The 22,770-nt window shown below is 48.4% G+C and overlaps 4 protein-coding genes across 4 annotated transcripts; 3 read left to right on the top strand and 1 right to left on the bottom strand.

The window, feature by feature from the left end:
• Positions 1-8,440: 8,440 nt before the first annotated feature.
• Positions 8,441-11,926, top strand: LOC119315990 (putative disease resistance protein RGA4). The gene has a single exon (XM_037590402.1). It carries the CDS (start codon positions 8,441-8,443, stop codon positions 11,924-11,926), a length of 3,486 nt encoding a protein of 1,161 aa, XP_037446299.1.
• Positions 11,927-13,421: 1,495 nt separating this feature from the next.
• LOC119318003 (glycosyltransferase family 92 protein RCOM_0530710-like) lies at positions 13,422-15,204 on the top strand. The gene has a single exon (XM_037592508.1). The coding sequence runs from the start codon at positions 13,483-13,485 to the stop codon at positions 15,175-15,177; it is 1,695 nt and encodes a 564-aa protein (XP_037448405.1). The 5' UTR covers positions 13,422-13,482; the 3' UTR covers positions 15,178-15,204.
• A 160-nt stretch (positions 15,205-15,364) lies between these two features.
• LOC119318004 (DNA-3-methyladenine glycosylase-like) lies at positions 15,365-17,557 on the bottom strand. The gene is made up of 6 exons (XM_037592509.1): positions 17,118-17,557; positions 16,809-16,880; positions 16,583-16,706; positions 15,798-15,868; positions 15,646-15,703; positions 15,365-15,560 (listed from the first exon to the last, which is right to left on the bottom strand). Exons 1-6 carry the CDS (start codon positions 17,520-17,522, stop codon positions 15,397-15,399), a joined length of 894 nt encoding a protein of 297 aa, XP_037448406.1. The 5' UTR covers positions 17,523-17,557; the 3' UTR covers positions 15,365-15,396.
• Positions 17,558-20,110: 2,553 nt separating this feature from the next.
• On the top strand, positions 20,111-22,250 carry LOC119318001 (metal tolerance protein 3-like). The gene is made up of 7 exons (XM_037592507.1): positions 20,111-20,417; positions 20,515-20,714; positions 20,801-20,999; positions 21,099-21,277; positions 21,380-21,530; positions 21,627-21,760; positions 21,859-22,250. The coding sequence occupies exons 1-7, from the start codon at positions 20,228-20,230 to the stop codon at positions 22,036-22,038; spliced, it is 1,233 nt and encodes a 410-aa protein (XP_037448404.1). The 5' UTR covers positions 20,111-20,227; the 3' UTR covers positions 22,039-22,250.
• The last annotated feature ends 520 nt before the right edge of the window (positions 22,251-22,770 follow it).

The following is a 22,770-nucleotide window of genomic DNA, read 5'->3' as shown; positions in this document are numbered from 1 at the left end:
CCCCCCTGGCTCCGCCCCTGCCTGTAGCAAATATATGTGCATGCCATAGGTACTCGTCAATAACACTTTTGTTTGACAATCCCGCAATAACACTTCTTTACATACCTAAACATTTAAAACCTCGTATTCCCCAAAATGGAAGAATATTAATTTGATAAACTAAACATTTATGAAGATCTATGTGCAAGTTCGTTAGATATATAGAAAATATAGAAGTTCAACATTTTGAAAGAGAAACATAGCCTAATATTCAAATTAAATTTACAAAACAAATTCCAATTCATAAAAACAAGGTACAATGTGAAAGGGCTAATTCAATGTTGTAGTATCCTTCTGTGTTTACCTAATCTAGTAAGGATGAACACAACGTTTGATAGTAAAGTAGACCGCCTTGCAGACGACCTTATGTTTCTAGATTGTGTATTATAACCCAATAAAGTATTATTGTAACTAGTTGAATGCTCATGGTATTGCCACGAAACAGCAAACTTAGACACAAAGATATTGATAAAACTAGATATATTTCACAATGTTACGCATATATCTTATGGTTGTGTTGCAACAAACATGATCTTCTACTTACTGATAAAACTAAATATACATGTTGTTGTTAAGACATATGAATTGTTATCAGCAGATAACAAAGTAGATAAAAATATCAAAACAAAATTGTATTGTTGTTCTAACGTACCTAGGTTTGTTGGAAATTCAATTGATGTGAATGTGACACCACATAAATAACATCATGGTTGGAGTCAGGAATCGCCGGTTGCAGAGCAATGTTACGGTTAAACAAAATCATTTGGCATTTTAACACATTTTCCCGGAGAATGAGTAATTAAAATTATTTGCACACAAACCGCAATTAAATGGCAGTATTTTTCATGATCCTAATATTGTGAGGTACTGAGTAACCAAGCATATTATCCAAATATACATTGGAAGCATATTTAGAATTAGATATTCAAAGGTTTAACAAACTAAACTCTACCCCAATTTTGGAAAAAAGGCAGAGCATTGCTTCATGTCATTAACCATTTTGACTGATCTTTCCATTGACCAGAGCCACACAACTATAAACCCCTTGAGATCAACCATAAAAATGATGATATACAAAGTAAGCATGAGGAACAAAAAGACACAACTTTTCGTGTGCCCTTCATGGGTGTAAGAACAAAAATGGTAGATTTTTTTTCAATGCTTGAAACAATGCAAGATCAGCATATTTTATGGCCTCCAAAAATATCAAAGACACACAAAGAAGCTAAATACATAATTTCAATTGTCAACATGAGAAACAATACTATGTACATGCATACTTTAGCCCTGTTTGTTTGGGTTATGATTAGACGAGAAACAATTGAAGCGGGTAGAAGCCCTGTTAGTTCGGGATGGGGCTGGAAGAGAAGCAACTGAAACTGGTAGAAGCGATGAAGACGAAAAAAATGTGTCTGGCAATTGCTTTTAGGATAACTGGTGACCCGATAGCTAGTAGTGAAAGTCTAAAATGACCTTGTATGTTGAAGATGTTATCTAAACATTGATATGGCACGACTTATTTTATTATGTTGTGCATTGGCTCAAATAAGATGTCTACAACCTAATTTAGCCCAAAAAAGTTTTATTTTTCATTGCAAAGCAATTATAGCGAATAAAATTCGGTAATTTCATGTTTTTTAGGATTTCTTCCATGACCACATAAATGGTTTACATATTGTCATGCCAGAAAGTTTTTTCTTAAAACATAAACTACACTAGTTTGATGGTATATATTGTGTTTCAGTGAATTTGACAAATGAAACATATGAAGATAATCCCTTTGAAGACGTCATAACAGTATATAACAATATAAAATTAAACCGTCACTTCAGTTGCAAAATACATAGCAAGAATAACATCATCGTACCCCTACAAAGCACTGGGTGACGACACCGCGAGATTGAATCCACTACAAAGCACCTCTCCCGCTGAAGATAAATCAATCTAGTTGGCTAAACCAAACGGATAGATGAGAGAGAAGTACAAAGCTATAATAATCATGTATAATAAGGTTCAGAAAAGACTCAGTTACTTTCAATGAATAATCTGGTAATAAACCCACAATTCATCGGATCCCAGCAAACGCACCACAAAAGAAGATTGCATCGAATCGATCTCCCATGAGAACATTGCACTACTAGGAAAAAGCCTAGTAGTAGCGCGGGCACCCGCGATACTACTACGCTTGTTAGTAGTAGCATGGGTGCTACCCGCGCTACTACTATTAATTTCAAAAACAAAAAAATCCCAATCCCGTGTGTGCTGTCAATGGCAGCAATGGTTCGATCCAGCGCCGGCAGGGGTCGCCGGAGGTGCGGAAGGGCGGCGGTAGACCAGATCCAGCGGCGGCTGCTGTAGAGGGCCCGTATCCATGGCCAAGCAAGGCGGCGGCGTGGGGCTCCTCCTTGCAGCCAAGGCAGTGTGCTCCTGGTCGTCCATGGCAATGACCTGCACGGGCAAGAACATGGGAGGGTGAGTCAATCCAGAGGGAGAGAGAGATAGAGAGAAAGAAAAACGAGGAAGAGAGGAAGGAGATGGAGGTAGCAGCGGGGATGGTCGCCGGTGGTGAGGTGCTCCGTCGTGGTGGCATACAGGCGAGGGGGGAGACGAGCGACCTCCTGGACGCCAGCGACACGGGGAGGTGAACTTGTTGGGCGCCATGGAGGAGGAGGTGTGCTTGGGTAGGAGCACCATAGGAGAGCCTATGGAGAGAGGAGGGAGAGTGAGGGAGAGGAGAGATTCGGCCGAGGATATGGGGACTTCACCTACCTCGTACCTAGTAGTAGAAATGGGTATAAAACTGCGCTGCTACTATCAACTTAGTAGTAGCGCGGGTTTATACCCCTCGCTGCTACTATGGCACGTCTCGGGGGGCACGGTAGAGACCGCTTAGTAGTAGCGAGGGCTAAAAACCCGCGCTACTACTATCAACTTAGTAGTAGCGACGGGTAAAAACCCGCGCTACTAGTAAGTAGCAGTAGCGAGGGGTATAAATACGCGCTACTAGTAAGCGTCTGCCTATAAGCTTTCCCTAGTAGTGTTGTATTGAAGATCAAAGAGAGGGAATAAGCCATCTAGCTAATCACTACGGACCTGTAGGTCCGTGGCAAACTACTCACACATCATCGGAGATGCAGCAAGGTTGATGTAGAGGCCATCAGTGATCCATACGCATCCGCGGACAATGATACGGGAGCCGAGCATCCAATGCTTGTCGTAAACACATTCAGACGTAATTAATTCAAACACAACAAAGTTCATGCAAACGGGCATAAGTTTGATATAATTTACATAAATCGGACGACATTTCATCTGTTCAACTAAAACCTAAAAAATCCTAAACTAATGTGTAACGGATGGTGACCTCATACACCTAGTAGGGCTGGCTGGAGGCACCCCCATTGTTGTCCTTGTCTTCGTCGTCGTATTCGGAGTGGTCCTTCCAACGGTGAAAGGGTGCGGAGACGCCACAACCCTACCCGAGCGTCGCCTGGTCCTCACAAAGGAGCCGCTCCACTTCCTCCTGTGATGTGAGGAGGGTTGCCTTGTTCAACACTGGCCCTAGTTGGGTTGCTCTACCCTTTCCCTTGCCGACGGCGATGGCGGTGTCATACAGGGAGTACTCCTCCCCAATCTTGGCGAGCTCCTCGTCGAGGCGGCATAGTCGCCATACATATGTCTCCACTGTGGTTATTGATCAGTAACGACACAGAACTCCACGAGGTTGGGTTCGTGAGGACCCAGGATTTCGTGAACACTGTGTTACGCCGCTTCCCTGGTCGCCCTATCCTCTGTCGTGACAATGCTCTACGACGACGAGGAGCTACTGCCACCGCGACCGAGGTAATGAAGGAGGTTCTCGCATGCCTTCGCGGTCGATGGGGGCACATCCTCCTTCACAACTTTGCCGTGTGAGACTCAGCGGGACAGCCAATGCATACCAGCTGTGCGGCGGTGACTCCAGCTCCTCCTTCATGCAGCGTCTGATTTGGATGTCGTGAGTGCCCCGAAGGGGAGGCTCTGCCTTGACATGTCAGAGGGGCTAAGATGCTAGCTCCACCTTGACACAGTGGTGAGGCAGTGACGCCGGCTCCACCTTCATGTGGTGGAGCGGCGGTGAGGGCAGCGCCAAACCATGGCACTTGAGAGACAGCTCGATCATGATCTCTATTTGTGGCTAGTACTGCTGTGTCGTCGCTGCCTCCGCGAGGAGGCACGACTGTGGATTTTCCTCCTCCTTGTCGCCGTAGGAGAGGATGATCTCCTCCTCCCCGAAGGTGCTGGGAACTGTGGAGGATGATGGCCTCGAAGAATGATGGCAACAGTACCATGATCCGAATCTGGAAGGAGAACTGGCGCCGCCAACCGGCGCGGATAGTGATGTGTGTGGCCAACGAAAATAATAGGAAGAGGAACAGTGTCTAGAAGGATGGCGGCATCTAGATAAGTAGATGAGTGCGATTAATTGGAAAAAATTCACCGACAGCGGTGTAGCCTTGCGCCGGTTGGTGTAGATTGAATGGTAAAATTCATCCTCCACAATGCATTGTTGGAGCTCATATTCATCTAAATGGATTCTTCACATCGATGTGGTGCTGCTGGTGGGACCGTTTGGCTAGGGGAGCTACGGTACAGCCGAGATGGTCGTGTGAGGTTGCTTGGGTTTTGTGTAAGCCATCTCTTCCAAGGAAAAAGGAAGAGTGACCTCTTCAGCCTCCGGCAGCTCAAAGAGTGGCTCTTCGTCCTTCAAGATTACGTCTCGGTCAACAGGAGGCCAACCAAGTCATAAAATTGAAATTTTTGAATTAGGTCATATATTTTCGGAATTGGTTCAATAATAATAATATTTTTAAAGAAATCTCGTGGCCGAGGGGTGAGCGAACCAGACTGCCGCGGAGTGCCTGGCGGTACACCTGGCCATCCCTCGGGCCGGGCCAACCAAAACCCGACGCAAAAAACCCAGGCCCGAGCCCGGCCCGACCCGGCTGTCGGGCCTAAAAATCAGGCCAGAGCCCGGCCCATCACGTTAAAAGCCCGTCGGGCCTCTTCCTTAGATGGCAAAAACGATGAGCCCGGGCCCGGCCCAGCCCGTGCTTCGTGCTCAAAACCTAGGCCCGAGCCCGGCCCGTGGACAAGGTCGGGCCGGGTCGGGCTTTTTCGTGCCGACCGGGCCGGGCTGCCCATGGCCAGGACTACGTGGCGGTAGGTCAAATCCCGGAGGTCACGGACGTGCGTGGCGAGGCGGAGCAGCCGAGGGCAGCCGGCGTCGCTGAGCGTGGCCGAGGGCAGCCGGCACCGCTGGGCGTGGCCGAGGGAGCTAGCAGCGAAGCGGGCGGTGGCGCGGCGCGGCGAGAAGATAAGTTTGCCCTCAATCCTTGCCTCGCCCCTGCAAGGCTGCATCGATTTCACACCGCCATTTCACTGACCCCTAGTTGAATTGACCCAAAGTGACACCTCTTGCAAGTCTGGACTCTGGAGACATGTATTTCGCTTATCTGCAAGTTTACGCTCAAATTAAATTTCAAGTTGAAGGACCTATGAACCTCTTTCAGCACAAGTTTAGGGATTTGAGCAGTAATCTCTTCTAGAGGGTAAAACCCTGAATCTTGTTAAGTCAAACTTAGATGATACGTACATACTTCAAGTAATATTTGTTTCGGTACAACCGTTCCAAATTTGTAGAACACCTGACCTGTGACATTAGTGTCCGCAACCAGCAGAGGATCACATCAGTCAGTTGAATATTGCGCTATTATCTCGTTTTCTTATACTATCTCTGGTTTCCTTCTACAAATACTAAAAGTGCAAAATATCCTCAAGGCCTGTTTTGCAACATTGTAGTAACATTTTTCACCTATAAATTCCCATGCACAAGAAAATCAATGGAATTTTGTTCACCTCACCAGTCTGCTGCTGGGAAGCCCCAGCCAAAATATAAAAAACCCTTGGACTCGTCAAGTTTAAGGCAGTAGAAGAATTTCCCTCACCATCCTTTTGCAAGTATTTCTTGTCCATCACGGGCCATGGCTTCCAAGTCCCAACCCCCAGCAGTAATCCCCCATTACAACAGGAACCTCTTTCCAACTATACCTCTTGTGATTCTTAATACAATATCACGAGCGGTTGGACTACTAGGAGTTTATTATGGAAAAGAAGAGAAAAAAATGAGTCTTTTTACGGTACCCTCGTACTCCCCAAGGCCTATGTGGAGTACCAACTAAATCCAGCCATTAATATTGGAGGGCGTTAGAGACATTTTACAGTTCACGTGGCGGTTTGATTACCCTAATCCAATTAACTTGTGTCTATGGCGCCGCCACAGCGACCAAATCAGCCGCCGCCATCTCAGTTTCTGAGATCCGTCGCCGTTGTTATAGACGAATCTGCCGGCGCTGCTGAAATCAAAACGATCTCCTTTGTTATAAATGAGTCTGCCGGCGTTACTGAAATCAAATGGGCCGCCCCTGTAATTTTGCTGATCATAAATTCCCCCATGTCCATATTCAATCAACAGTATTGATTGACGGTAAACTAACGTGATTCAGAAACCGTTGTTGGATCGTTCATGACTGCATGATTTTGTGTTTCTCTTCGCCAAGGGAAGAAGGACCATATGCTGGTGCATGATCGAAGAACTCGCTGGCGCATGATCGAAGGTGCATAAGTTGGAGCATGATCAAAGAACTCACTGCAGCTGACCGCCGGAATAGCATCATACTAGTCATCAAACTTTGGATCTGAGTCTAGCTCTTGTACATGACGAATATACCCTCATAATTAAGGTACTCCCTGGTATTTGGCTGCAGTACTCCTCGATGCTTATAATGGAGTACCATTTAAGCACGCCCGTTGGATCTGAACAAATGGATGACTCATATTAAACTCAGGGTACTGTAAAAGAACTCGAAAAAAATGGCGAGATCTCAACTGTTTAGAAACTAACATTTTCTATAACCTGCAAAAAGGGCTGCATCAACAACCTTCTCCCTAACCCGGAGATGGAAAATAGGTTCTGAAACTATTGCAGTGTGGGCTTTATAACGAAATTGCCCCTGGGGTTGGCTATAAGTAGCCAATGTGCTGGAGAGTTTCACACACACAGAGCTTAGTGCTCACAAGTTCATTACTCCCTCTGTTACGGTTTAGACTACCCACAGTGGGAGTAAGGCCCTGTTTGGTTCCAAATAAGTCACCAACTTATAAGTCAAAAAGTGCAAAAAGTGACTTATTTTACCAAACAGACCCAACTTATAAGTCACCCCAACTTATAAGTCATAAGTTACTTCACCCCAACTTAAAACTTATAAGTCACCCATTTTTACGTGGGTCCCATTACTTTTATATTAAAAAACAAGGTGGAAAGGTGTGGTCAAGTGATTTATAAGTCAGATGACAACCAAACAGGCGTGACTTATAAGTCACTGATTTTAAGTCAGGTGACTTATTGGAACCAAACAAGCTCTAACATAGATGGTAACATCACACTTATCTAGGCAAAATAGATGATGTGGCATGTAATTAATGAAGAAAGAGAGGCATGTGGTAACATAGCTAGTTACTGTAACATCACACATATCAAGAAAAGATGAGTCTACAATGTAATAAATGAAGTGGTGCATGACACAACACATATGTTACTATCCACTATGGAGGTAGTAACATAGACTAGTAACATATGCATGTTACTAGTCTAAGTTACTACCCATTATGACTAGTCTAAGGCGTGCTTGGAAATTCTCCGAAATCTAGGTGGTTATCTATTGGTTGTGAGATGGGCTAAAAAATAGCATTCACACTACGCATGCATATAGAAATAGTATATTGGAGTACTAATTAGCTACTAGAAATAAATGCAATGCGTCCTAAACCTTGTCTATTGTGGAAACGCATGCAAATTTAACTGTGTCTTCTAACCTGTGATGGAGGGAGTATATGAGATAAGACACTAATTAATGAAAGAGCTCCCACGGTTTTCTCCCCATACACTGTTTATTGTCCTTATATGCCTGTGCATTGTGCCTATTATCTGTGATTGTCGTATGTGTGATGTGGAATGATGGGATTGTCGATTGATGATTAAACGACTGTGGTTTCACAACATCCAGTGTATTTTTATTCAGGTGTAAGTGTAACCGTGTAAGGCTGTAGTTCTGAAACCAAGACCGGATATCCAAACACTCATTTCCAGACCGAGCCCATTAATTTTATCCGGTTTTGGGTTCAAAACTGGCTTTCCAACTGGGCCCTAAACTTCGGGTAGTTAAACTTTTTCTTTGGAGAAAATAATGTTAACTATATTTATATCTTTAATATTCCTCTGACCACAAACTATGCTTCCATAATGCTCACCATGTACTCTGATTTTCAACAGGATAAAAAGAAATTTTGGGACGCAGTCGACATGACTATACCTGGGGGCATCACGGTCATTAGTGCAATCAATGAGTGTGTCAACTTGTTTCAGTGGGCCAGATCTGCTATTTCATCTCTTCGCTCCCGATGGAGTGGCACAGAGGAGCAAACGCTTCAGGATGAAGTACTGCACTTGCAGAGTGGCCTACTACGCCTTAGGGATACACTTCCTGCAATGTGCGACCTCATTGATCGAGCAGAGTGGAGGATCCATGAACAGTGCGTGGCCAAGCTCCTTCCAAAACTCAGGGATGCAGTGTATGATGCTGATGACCTTCTTGATGAGTTTGGATGGTATGAGCTGAAGGTGGCCGTGGAGGGCAATGCAAGCCAAAGCCCTTTTGTTGACTTCTTTAACAGTGTTATTCAAGGTAGCTTCAACAAAGTGGAAGATATCCAGAAAAGACTGAAAAATCTTTCTAGGCAGCTGGAGGAGATGGGTTTGCGTGAAGAGACACCGCACTTTGATAAATCAGTCAGGCCAGATACTAGCTCTTTGCCCGATGAGACAAAAATATTTGGTCGTGACCTGGAGCTGAAGCAGGTGATAGGATTGCTTGGTGTACCTACAAATATTAGCGGGGCTCATCTCAAACGCAAGAGAGCAAGTACTGTAGTGAGAGGGTCGACAAGTACATCAAGCAACATTAGTAATGAATCAAGAATACCAAGCATTCCTGTTTTGCCAATAGTTGGACTTGGGGGTGTCGGAAAAACCACTTTGGCCCAACATATCTGCAATCATCAACAAGTGAAGTCTTACTTTGACTTGGTAATTTGGATTTGTGTCTCAGATGACTTTGATGTGACAAGGTTAACCAAAGAGGCCGTGCAAGCCTCTTCTGATAATTTGGATTCTCTTCAACGCGCTCTTTCAAAGAATGTGAGGAACAAAAGGTTCTTGATTGTCCTTGATGATATGTGGGATGATGCCTTGAAGGAAAATGGGCTGTGTTGGAAGAGGTTTTGTGCACCTTTGAGAAATGTGATACAGGGAAGTATGATTTTGGTCACCACTAGATCTCCAAAGGTTGCTGATGGAGTGGGGACAATGGAGCCCTTTATATTGGATGGTTTGAAGGATGATGTCTTCTGGAATTTCTTCAAACTATGTGTGTTTGGATCTGAGAGTTCGAACAGTGAACCTGAGCTAGAGCTCATTGGTAGAAGCATACTTCCTAAACTGAAAGGTTCTCCTTTAGCAGCCAAAACTCTTGGTCGCCTGTTAAAAATGAACCTTCATGTAACACACTGGAATAAAATACTAGAAAGTGAATTGTGGGAGTTGAGACAAAATGAGACTGAAATTTTGCCAGCACTTCGGTTGAGCTACATGTATTTACCATTCCATTTGAAGAGATGCTTCTCGTTCTGTGCTGTATACCCTAAAGATCACAAATTTGAGAAGGACTATTTAGCTGAAATTTGGGTAGCAGAAGGCTTGGTTGAACCTCAAGGTGACATTCCGATTCAAGATATTGGCTGCCAGTACTTCGAAGATCTTGTAGAACGTTCCTTCTTTCAGAAAGTTCGTGATACTTACGTAATACATGACTTGCTGTATGACATGGCACAACTAGTTTCGGAGCATGACTGCTTTGTCATTAAAAATATGAGTGACTTCCAGAAAGTTCCTCAGGACGTTCGTCATCTTTCAATACTCTCTAGCACAAAATTTGACCGTTCCACATTGCTGAGTCTATGCAAGCACACAAAACTCCGTACACTATTTTGCAACAAGTCTTTAAGGAATAAGACTGTAGCTTCTGTTGTAGTTCATTGGTTCAATGAACTTCGGCATATGCGTGTAATCATTTTTTCTGCCATTGAGGAGTTACCAGATAGTGTTGGCAACTTGAAGCATCTCCGGTACCTGAAAATCTCCAGAGCATGTCCTTTCGACAGCCTTCCTTCAGCAATTTGTTGCCTGTATAATTTGCAGATTTTCAGTGCTAGCGAATGCAAGCTAGAAAGCTTGCCCAGTGACTTCAGTAAATTGATCAGCTTACAGAGATTTGAATCAAATGGATTTCAATATGATCAAGACTGTCCACTAAATTTTGATGCAGACAGTGAACGGGGACTACGAATGAGACTGCTAAAGAATGTGACCCAATTTTGTGGAGATTTGGAGATATGCAATCTGAGCATGCGAAGCAAGGATCATGCAGCACAGGTTGAACTAAAGAATAAGCGATATCTTAATGGCCTCACCTTGGGGTGGTCTTTATCCACACAGGGGCACAGTGAGATTGAAGTGCTTCAAGTTCTACAACCTTCCATCAATCTCAAATCTCTGCTCCTGCGGTGTTATCCAGGTGTATCTCTCCCAAACTGGTTTCAGCCACAAAACTTAGCTAATTTAACATCACTATCGTTGCATAACTGTGATGGACTCGAGAGCATATCATTTTCCAGGATCTCACAGCGCATAAACCTAAATGATATGCGTGCGGTGCCAATTGACAACAATAATGACAGTATTGGTACTTTCTTGGCCCTGACAGTCATATCCATTTACATGTGCAAGAATGTATCAAGCCTTGAACAAGTGCTACATCCAGCTTCTGTACCAGCCATCAAGAAAATAACAATTCAATATTGCAATAAGTTAGTATCAGTGCCAACTGAGAGGTTTGAGGACTTGCATTGCCTTGAAGAATTATACGTGAGTGATTGTCCAAATATTTACTCCTATGGTTTGGTGGCGCCCTCCCTCGAGAGGCTCGTGCTGGGTAGTTCTGGGAATCTTGCAGGAAATATAGAATGCTCGTCCCTAGTCTGCCTTTCTTTGTCATGTCACTGCGTGACATCCATCGAACCACAAATGTGGAGTCTTCCAGCTCTACTAGAGTTGAACATTACAGGGTGCAGATCTCTTACATCTATTGGACAACCTGAACCTTTCTTCACTAACATTTCTCGTGGCGGAGGCACCACCAGCGTGATATTCTCATCTCTTACTTCCATAACCATTTATGATTGTGAGAAACTGTCAAATATTGATGACCTTCTAACAGAAGAATATCTACCTGCTATCGAGAGCATTCTTGTTGGACGCTGTGGCAAGTTAATTTCCCTATCCAGTGAAACGTTTGGAAGTTTCCCTTTCCTGAAGGATTTGAAAGTTCATGATTGCCCAAGTATCAACTGGCAAAGTGGATTGGCGCTCCCATCATCCCTCCAAAGACTCTACTTACGGTCATGTGGGGATATCTCCGCATGGGTTCCCAGTAGCCTAGAGAACCTCGCATCCCTTGTTTCACTGCAGATGATTGAATGTCCACGTGTAGTGTCCATTCCAGGAGAAGTTTGGAGCAGTGATCTCACGTCACTCAAGGAATTGAAGATTGAGGATTGTCCAGACCTTGTGTCAATTGGTGGGGCAAATGCAATTGCAGAAATAAATAATGTGTGTATTTCTGGCTGTCCAAAGATGAAGGAAAATGCTTATGTGATGAGAGGGCGCTTCTAGATCTGATGGGAGAGTCACTCATTCTCTATGGCAGTGGCAGGTATGTTCTAGCGAGTCCATTGCCAGATTTTACTCATATTTTCTTTCACTCTCTAGTTAACTATGAAAACATGCATGAAGCTGCATACGCTGGGCATCTTGTTCATAATAACTGTACGTGTAACCTGTTGCCAACAGTTAATCATTTTTGCTCCAGAGTTTGGTCACCCTTGACTCATTAATCTTTTGGTTCCAAATAATTCAAAAGACAAAATGAGTTTGCAAATAACATAGGCATCCAACTAAATTGGCTTCCAAATAAGCTAGTTCAAAGGATGAAATGTGTGACGAAATATGAAAACCCCCTTTATGCATAAGGTGTTATGCCAATTTCTCCTCATCGCAGCCTGTAGAACCATTTTTTTTCCCGCAGAATTTTTTTGCTCGAACTACTTTACTAATAAATTCTTTCTTTTTATGTTACTTCTTGGGAATCAAGAATCAAATGTCTTGGAAGACCAATCGGAAGAAGAAGCTTTTCGCACAATTCACTCTAGGCCATTGTAAATTCTCTTACAGCGTGTTTGGCAGCTTGAGGAAAAGGCATGGGAATTTTTAAGTGGGAGTTAGCTGAGAGATTCCCGTCCATCATCAATTCCCCTGTCCTCCAATCAAACAAGGGAATTTAAACCCCACGCCCTCCTAATTCCCATTCCCTAAAACACTACTTCCCCCGAAACAAACAGGCTCTTAGTTTACTCCAGGGCTGCTCATTCAACCATTTCTCTGTTTAGGAGTACGTAATAACCACCAGCTCGATCCCAGTTCCCAAGGAAGGTAACAATCTTGTTTCAAAATTACAAAATACTTAGCTGCAGCTTGGAAGTTGCAACTTTTGTTGTGTATATGCATGTGTGTTGCCTGTTTAAACCAAATATTCTCCCCCAAGGGAATTTTTAGATTTTCTGTCTCGCAGCTTAATTTCTTCATCCTTGCAAATAAACTGAATAAATAAAGGGTTTAACGTGGCTATTCTGACCAAAATATTTGGTGAACTGGCCAAGATATTTTTCTTTATATATAAACTCGATGGTTATCACGCCAATTACAGGCGGAGGAAGTTCAACAGTTTTTGTTATGCGCACTGTTGCGTGGCGCTGAACGAGCGGTGCTAGCTACACCTCGTGTCCTAATTTCACTTCGATCTTACACTGACTATCCGGTTTGAGCCAACGAAGACAACGTGGCTTACACGCGCTGCACTAGCTCAGTGGCGACGTAACGCATGCCAATAATCGGTCGCACGATACTGATTTGCAAAGTACGTAAGCACGAGCACTAGTAGTCGTAGACTCGTACTCCAGCAGTCATCGTCGTCGTCGTGGTCATGGCCTCGTGGGTGGCTAAAACAAAATGGGCATCGCTGTCGCTTAACTCGCAGTGGCCAATCCGTGCAAGCCACTAACCCATCGGCGCAGCGAGCTACAAGCAGGAGACGGACCTGGTCAGTTCCTGCGTGAAATTCCCATCGATCGCCGCCGCAACCGTGCGTCATCTATTCTGCCTGGGCAGGCACCATGCAGTCGCGCCGGCGGCACGCCGCCGCCGCGGCCCTCTCCGTCACGGCGCTCCTCGTCTTCATCTGCGTCCAGGCCGGCCTCGTTGCATTCCCTCTGCGCGATACGCGCTCGCGCTCCCTGCTCGTGCCGCCGCGCTGGCTGCCCCTCGGCCTCCGCGCCGTCCGAGCCGAGACAGCCACGCCGGCGGGCGCGGGAACGGAGGCCGTGCTGCTTCCGGCCTGGGAGGTCATCGCCCTGGTCCGACGACCCGACGCCGCCAGTGCACCCGTACAAAACGCCACGTGTGTGTTCCGGGGCGGGGCGTCGTCCCCGGCGCGCGCGCTCGGGCCGCTGCCGGCGACCGGCCGCCACGCTTACAGCTGCATCATGCCCGAGCCAACGCGGACTCAGCAACATGACGCGCCGCTCGTGCTCTTCTCCGCCTCCACGGTAGGTAACGCCGACGATGGCGCCTCAGGCCGCTCGCCGGAGATGCTGAAGTGGAGCGACCGCATCGTGTACGAGTCCGTCGTGATCGACGGTGGTGACGTGCTCGTCTTCGCCAAGGGCGTCAACCGACGGAAAAAAGTCAACCGCCCGGCTGCAGACATCCGGTGCCTGTACTACCGTGGCGACGCCGGTAACGCCGTGGCCTCGCTGCCGGCCACCACCTCGGCGCAGCAAGTCTTCCGGTGCCCGCCTCCACCGGCAACGACTCCGGTAGACCGAGAGCTGCGCGTCACGCTTGCCGTGGTCGGAGAGGAGCCCATCCCCTCACTGGCCACCTACGATCCTCCACGGCGCCCCGACTCGTCGCCGGCGACCGGATCAACGCCGTCAGGGAAGAGGCTGATTTGCGCCTGCACCATGGTCCGGGACGTGGCCAAGTTCCTGCGGGAGTGGGTTGTCTACCACGCGGCCGTGGGCGTGGACCGGTTCTACGTCTACGACAACGGGACCGAGGATGACCTGGTGGACCAGGTGCGCCATCTCACCTCGGACGGATTCGAAGTCTTCACTATGACCTGGCCCTGGCCCAAAACTCTAGAGGCCGCGCTGTCACACGGCGCAGCGGTGCATCGAGATTCGTGCGAGTGGATGGTCTTCATCGACGTCGACGAGTTCCTCTTCTCTCCACACTGGGTCCATCCAGAGAACCCTACGAAATCTATGCTCCATTCGATCACAACCGTCGAAAAAGACATTGGACAGGTGTCTATGTGGTGCGCGGATTTTGGCCCCTCGGGCCAGACCGTGCACCCAAAGGAGGGGGTCACCCAGGGCTACACATGCCGAAGGCAGGTCATGGAGCGGCGCAAGTCATTGGTCCGGCTCGACGCGGTGGACCGGTCGCTGACTAACTCGGTCCACTACTTCATGCTTCAACCAGGGTTTCGAAGCAAATGGAGCACGCGAATTCGCGTGAACCACTACAAGTACCAAGCTTGGGACGAGTTCAAGGTGAAATTCCGCCGCCGAGCTTCGACATACACCGTCGATTGGACCGACAAGAAGAACCTCCGTTCCAATGACCGGACCCCGGGTTTAGGGTTTGAGGCAGTCGAGCCGGCTGGTTGGCCGCACAGGTTCTGCGAGGTGAATGACACTTTGCTCCGCGATGTGACTCGCAGATGGTTCGGCCTTGGATTTGGAAATAAGCTGGGTAGGCGACGAATAATCGGTACAACTCCTGGCTCATCATATAATGTATGAAAACATGATCAAGAGACATTGATCTATCTCTCTGGTGTGTACAAAAGCTTCTTATGTACAAATTGTTCATTTCAGCTAGTCCAGATGGACCAGATCATGGAATACATGGCATGTTTTTCAGTGGGCATAAACACAGTGCATTTGGCAACGCAAAAGTGCTGCCATCAGATTGGGTGAGTTGTTAAGGCCGAGTCACTCTTCTCCACCATATCCGGGTCTTCACCGAGGTCTGAGAGTGTTCTTCGGGGCACTGATCCATGGGGTGCCCGCAACGGCGAACCTCCATGGCGCCATGACATGCTCGGGCGATGCATACTCGATTCCGACACGGGGGCCAACCAAAATGTTCTCAGGTTCTGGTGCATCCAGAACTTCCAACCCACCTGAGACAGAAAACAAAATGGTGGATAAATATGCATTGACGACATCTGACAGATTCAGGCAATATTGGAGATAGCTCAGTTTTACCGGGTGTATATAGTGGATGGTTCGACCAGTCGGTGGAAAGCCCCAGAGCTTGGCCGACCTGAATAAGAAGGCAAGAACAGTTATGACACAGTGTTATAGGAACAACCATAATAATTCAGAAAACAAAAGCTTTGATGTCGAGCAGTGTACACCTTTCCTGGTCCTGTAAGTAGGATCGGTTTCTCGGTTTGTTGGCCACGACGCTGCTGAATAATTTCCAGTCCTACAGTAATTTCATAGGAAGTAGCAGCATTCAGCTCAAACTAGATGTTACAAAGGAGAAAGGAGTGCTGACAGGGGACAAATTGGCCTTTTTACACAGCCAAAAACATGTGTTGTCAGTTTGCTACAAAAGAACATCATTTATCGTGCAAATATGTAATTTGATTTGTGGAACTGGCATTTGGTATATGATGTTCTACTCCAGCTGTCTAATGTCAAAACTCATTTTGCTTCTTTTCCCAAATTAGGGTATTATGGAATTAGGAAACTTAGGAGGAAAGATGGCTATATCTTCTATGTTCCTCTTGCTCGCATAATTATGTCTCGTAAACTCCCATCTTTTGGCAGTGGGGCGACAAAAGTAAATCTAAACAAATTCTATGTTTCTCACACATGCTTCGAGAAACACACTCTCTGACTCAGATTAGTATAGTTTCTCACATAAGAAGGGTATTTCAGCAATGCTTTGGGTGAAGAAAAAAAAATCAGGAATAAAGAACCAACTCCAGCATTGCCCCTAACATTCAACTAAAGCAACAAATTGCGGTTACAGTATTATCTTCTATAAAAAAAGAGGCGCCTCATGGAATTTCAGTCAAGGTTCAAACCAAATCACCCCAAATCCTTATCTATTGCACTTGTTGTTAGTACATCTGTGCATGTAAAAAAGTAATTGCTGGTAGATATCTATGTGCAGTTAGTGAGGAATGCATACCACTAACTGGGGCACACGCTCGGATCAGAACAGCAGCTCCAACGCCCTCTTTGTCGGCAACAACATTGAGCATCATGTGGAGTCCATAGCATAGGTACACATATGCATGCCCTCCTGGTCCAAACTACAACACATGAACGAGGAAAACCTCAGCGGGTCTCAAAGGTCAAAATCCTCCCTATTACCATTTCACAAGATCAACAATGACAGGAAGCACCGGCCTTACCACAGGAGCAGTTCTCGCCGTGATGCCGAACCGGCCATGGCACGCGGAATCGTTTGGCCTGTAAGCCTCCACCTGAACCAAATATAAACAATAAATCGAAAAAATCGACTCAAATTGATACTACTCTGCTAAGTTTGAGAAGAAATAAGGTATGCTCATGCCACCACCCTAGAATTACACAACAAGATGCTACTAGCACATTTCAATCAAAATGTGCTCCAGTTATTGCAACATTGTTAACTCTGATGCGGCATTTGTCAAGTACAAGCACCTCTCCACGCCAAAAAGAAAATAAAAGATTGCAAGCACCTCGGTGATGCGGAGGACGACTTGGTCGCGGCGCAGGAGCTTGCCGAGGAGGCGGGGGGCGAGGTCGAGCGCATCCACCTCGAAGAACTCGCGAGGCAGAGCCATACCTGCGGCAGACTGCGGGGACACCGCCGGCGGTGAGAGGGGTGACGGCGTGGCCCTGGCCGCCACCAACGCCCGCGCAGCGTCGGCCTCTCCGGCGGCGAAGTCGGCGGCGAGGAGGCGGCTGCGGGGCCGCTGCTTCTTCCTGGGGGAGGATCGCTTGAAGCTCGGGGGCGTGGCCGCGCGGGGGGTGGTCATCGGCGATGGCCCTCCGGCAGCCGGCGGCGAGCGGCGGCGTGGGGGCTTGAGTTGGGGAACGGGAGGGTGGGGCTGGACGGCTGGGATGGAACGGAGGGGCTTCATCGACGTCAACTGTGAAGCGGCACAGCTCAGGCCTTCCCGGTTTGAGATGGTCAAGACTTGAAAATGAAAAGATTGGAGCTGGTTGTTCGTTTTCATTCCAAAGCAATTGTCAACTCGCAAAAGGACAATCAATGTCAAAGGTTTACGTTGTAGATTATGTTTTTTCTTGGCTCACTCTACCTAATTGTAGTTGACTTTATTCTCTTGGTATGTTTATTTTGCACATTAAGACTCCACCAATCATTTTAGTGATGACATATTAAGCTGTTGGAATTGTACCTTCTAAAAAGAAGGATTGGATAGGCGATTCTGTTGTTATACCTGCGTTTGAGGTGAGTTGGATAACGACACTGAAGCTGGATAACGACATCGGAGTATTAGTAAGGGAAAAGAAAGCATAGCCATCTCATTTTTTTTCGTCGGCGGTTTGGCAGCAGTGCCTCCTGATCTATGATTGTGTCGATACCCCCCAAGGTTGACGGTGGCAGCTTGATGTGGGAGACGTTGCGTCCATCTACTCATCCTCACTAGTACCCCCTTTTCGACCATCACTTCTCCTTCATCCATCATGCTTTTATCAATCTTTGTTGCAAATCACGTCTGACACTATATTCCCCCTTCTCATATAAAAAGCTATTTCGCATTCTTTATCTCAATAGTAATTACTTCATTTCTACAATAAACTAAATGTTAACACACGAAAAGACACAGAATTTCTATGAGGCTACATCAAAATTTATATGAATGTTAACTCACAAATAGACATAAAAAGTCTCGTGGTTAGTAGGGACTAGAATAGAGGTTGGACTATAATTTGTACGAATGAAGCCTACTGGAGTAAATATTTTTTGCTAATAGTTTTCATTCGCTTCTATCTGAATGAGTAGACTTTATTGAACTTCCTTTGCGTTTTAACTCGTCACTTTATCGGCGGTGTGGTCACCTATGATCGAGCGAAGTCTGCTTTAAACATTTAATGCACACCGCATGTAGGAATCGACACCTAACATCTCAGTCCCTAAAATCAATATGTTGTACTCACGGATCCCGGTCATTATCAACCATGAATATCCGTCAACGAGCCGTATGAATAAAAGGTTTAAACAAATTTCACTCGCTATCGTCTCTAGAGGAATTCGTGATAGTTGAGTAATTGTATACATGGCTGCCTGCTTTTGACGGGAGTAGGACGGCGACATTAGATTTGGAGTATGAAGAAGGGCAGAGGAAAGGCAGCCATCAATCAAAACGTGTGACCACCAAGGTGGAAGACGAAATCTGAGCCGTCCATTAGGAAGATCCCACTGTCTTTTTTTTATTTGTTGACCTCCAAAGAGGGAAACATTTTCGAAGCTTTGTCCCGTGGATATAAGAGCATCTCCAACAGCCGCGCTAAACTAGCGCCGCGCCGCAAATTAGGCCGTTTAGCGCGTGCGCAACGCGGCAGGTCGCTCCAGCGGGCGCCCAAAAACGGCGCGCGCGCTATAACGGATTGAGCGCGCGGTTGAAAACACTTACCCACGCGGCGTATTTCGGGCGCCAGTTACAGCGCGCGGCACACTCGAGCGCGAGCGCCGCACTCTCTCCTCTCCTCGTTCTACGCCCCGCGCGCGCCGGTGCCGGCGCCCTGCCACCCACCCATGGACACGCACACCGGCGCCCCGCTCACCCCGCTGTACAGCCGCGACCCCCCGCCGCCGCAGCCGCCGCCGGAAACCCTAGCGCGGGAAGCGCTGGCGTCGCCACCGCCGGAGCTCCGCCGAGCGTCGGCCTCGCGCGCAGCCTCTTCTTGCCGCCGCGGATGACCACGGCGCCGGGTGGCGTCGCGCCGGCGCCGTCCCGTGCCGCCGTCGCATCGTCGAAGAAGGTCCCCAATGCGGCACAGACGAAGAAGGGCAAAACATCCGCGAAGAAAATCAAGGCGGCGGACGGCTCCGGCACCACGAAGGCGAGGGGAAAGAAGCTTGCAGCGCGTTCGACGGCCGCGGCGGCTACCGAAGCGCCGGCGAGCTCACTCATTGAGCCGGCCGCCGACGCGCACCACGTGTTCGACGAAATGCCCCCAAGGTGAAAAAATTTCCAACTTTTCTTTTCTTCTTATTTTTTCAATGCATCATCATCACATATACATAGCTTATTTGCATTGTTCAAAAAATTTTGTAGTCTCAACGATGATGCGTACATGTCCACTATGAGTGTTGGGTCCAACAATTCGCATTGGTCTCAAACCAATGACATTCATTTCGAAGATGAAGATTGATGTGTCTTTCATGTCTTGAACTTTAGTTTGCATTTGAACTTGGTTGGATGAACTTGTGGGCATGATTTTGAACTTGTGGGCATGAACTTTTATTCATCAACTTGTTTGTGTCAAATTTCACATGTTCATTTTTTTTCCAAAATATCATATATGCAAAATGCCCGGCAAGTCGCACGCGTTGTATTTTTGCGCTCTGCTGGAGCGGCGCGCGCTGCATTATAGCGCGGCTGCTGGAGCCAGCGCAGGCGGGCGCGTAAAACCAGCCACAGCGCGCGCGGTAAACAGGTTTTTTGCGCACGGCACTTAGCGCGGCTGTTGGAGATGCTCTGAAGGCGAGCTTGGAAATATCCGGTGCGCCTGCTGAGCAGGGCGAAGGCAGCCAAAACCTGACCTTCCACTCCCAGCCGGCCGTACCTGCCGACAGAGTCAAGGCGTACGGACGGCCATGGAGGGCGACGACCGGAGCGCCCCGCTGCTGGCCAACGGCGCCGGCCGGCCGTCGCTCCGGCGGCGCGACTCGGCGCGGTCGCTGCGCAGCAGCTTCCTGCGCCGGCTGCCGGACAAGATGCGCACCGAGCTGGACCCCGAGCGCGGCGCCGACGTCGACGTCGCCCGCGTCAAGGACCTCTCCCAAGGTAACCGCCGCCAAACCCGTCCTCCCCCTCCCAGCTCGCCGCTGAATCGATGGAGAGCGCCGCGACGAGTTCATTCCCCTCTCTTTGCCACGCGCAGGTGAGAGGGAGTACTACAGGAAGCAGCTCGCCGCGCTGAAGACCTTCGAGGAGGTGGAGGCCCTGTGCATGCCCGGCGAGTTCGGCTCGGACGACGATGGCGACCCCGACGCCGACGACGCCGACGACGAGGAGCAGAAGCAGAGCGAGTTCGCCATGAAGATATCCAACTACGCCAACATCGTCCTCCTGGCCTTCAAGGTGATTGATTGATTGGCTCAATTGCGCGACGGGGGAAGCGAAATCGATCGCTCTGACGCTCTGATTCTGACTCGTTCGGGCTGCAGGTGTATGCCACGATCAGGACGGGGTCCATGGCGATCGCGGCGTCCACGCTGGACTCGCTGCTGGACCTGATGGCCGGCGGCATCCTCTGGTTCACGCACCTCTCCATGAAGAAGGTGAACATCTACAAGTACCCCATCGGCAAGCTGCGCGTCCAGCCGGTGGGGATCATCGTCTTCGCCGCCATCATGGCCACTCTAGGTGTGAAGTGAGCCCCAAATCTCCCCACAGACTCACAGTTCTTGCTTGCTTGTCGCCGGTCACAAATCGAAGTGAATTCCGTCCCTCAATTCGTGCCAGGCTTCCAGGTCCTGGTGCAGGCGATCGAGCAGCTGGTGGAGAACGAGCCCGGCGACAAGCTGACCTCGGAGCAGCTGACATGGCTCTACTCCATCATGCTCTCGGCCACCGCCGTCAAGCTCGCCCTCTGGTTCTACTGCAGGAGCTCGGGGAACAGCATCGTCCGGGCGTACGCCAAGGTGAAAGAAAGAAAGAGACGACCTGGCCTTGCCATTTTTTGAGCCGATGCAGAATAGATTCTTGAGAAAAGTGATGCGGAATTTTTGCCTTGTGCCGTCCAGGACCACTACTTCGACGTGATCACCAACGTCGTCGGCCTGGTGGCCGCCGTCCTGGGAGACAGGTTCCTGTGGTGGATCGACCCCGCCGGGGCCGTGCTCCTCGCCGTGTACACCATTGCGAACTGGTCCGGCACCGTGCTTGAGCAAGCAGGTCGGTCTGCTCCCCGGATATTCTGAATTTTTCGTCAGTGCTGCTCTGGTTCAGTAGAAATTAAACTGGAGCTCTGAATTCTTCTTATCTGTGCAGTCTCGCTGGTGGGGCGGAGCGCGCCGCCGGAGATGCTGCAGATGCTGACCTACCTCGCCATGAAGCACGACGCGCGCGTGCAGCGGGTCGACACGGTCCGGGCCTACAGCTTCGGCGCCCTCTACTTCGTCGAGGTCAGTGTTCATGGCCACAGAGAACGTGCATCTGAAATTCACTTCGTCGAGGTCAGTGTCTTATGGAGTGCATTCTTCTTCTCCGGGTCCGGCGCCAGGTCGACATCGAGCTCTCGGAGGACATGCGGCTGCGGGAGGCGCACGCCATCGGGGAGTCGCTGCAGGAGAGGATCGAGAAGCTGCCGGAAGTGGAGCGGGCGTTTGTCCATGCGGACTTCGAGAGCACCCATAAGCCGGAGCACACGGTCCGGAGCAGGCTGCCGGCGCCCGAGCCCTGATGATGGCGCCTTCCCCTCCAGCATTTGCCAGATCTTGTACAGCGAAAATACACACCTGAAGCTACAGTGTTCTTGTTGTTTTTCTCTTGCGCTGACCCCGAAAAACACAGCAACAGAGCCATCTGGAAGATGGATAAAGATGGATATCTCAGTGGAATAATACAGGATTCGCCATTTTTATGGGAGCGAACACTTGTTCCTTCTTTCTGTCACTTTTTCCCCTTCTGAATGATTCTGTTTTCTTGCTGTGCAGCACTAAATTCTGATCGTCTTGATTTTTTGACGCCAAAAACGCAACAACAGGGTCATATGGAAGATGGATATCTCACTCGAATAATGCAGGATTTGCCATTTTTAGGGGAGCTAAGAGCATCCCTAATAGGTGCCCTAAAATAGGGCATAACCGCTCTCTACACCAAGTGCTGCAAATTTGCAACACTTAAGCGGCTGTCGCAAAACAAAAAGGGAAACGTTTGGAGACGGTGCGCCGGCCGAAGCTTCGGCCGGTCGCCCGCTACCTCGTGCTCCTGTGTCGATGAGACCTGCATCCGCACCCCATCTGCTGCAGCCCAATCTCGCAGGCGAGGCCGCCGTCCACCCCCGCATCGCGTCCCTACCCCGCTGCAGCCCAATCTCACCGGCAACGCCGCCGTCTACCCCCCGCATCGACCCTCTACCTGCGGCAGCCCAATCTCCCCGGCGAGGCCGCCGTCCACTGCACGGCCGGCGATT

This window comes from Triticum dicoccoides, chromosome 6A (assembly GCF_002162155.2).
Source record: "Triticum dicoccoides isolate Atlit2015 ecotype Zavitan chromosome 6A, WEW_v2.0, whole genome shotgun sequence".
Lineage (NCBI taxonomy): Eukaryota > Viridiplantae > Streptophyta > Magnoliopsida > Poales > Poaceae > Triticum > Triticum dicoccoides.
Note: the sequence above shows the minus strand (reverse complement) of the source record. Positions and strands in the feature narration are given on the sequence as shown.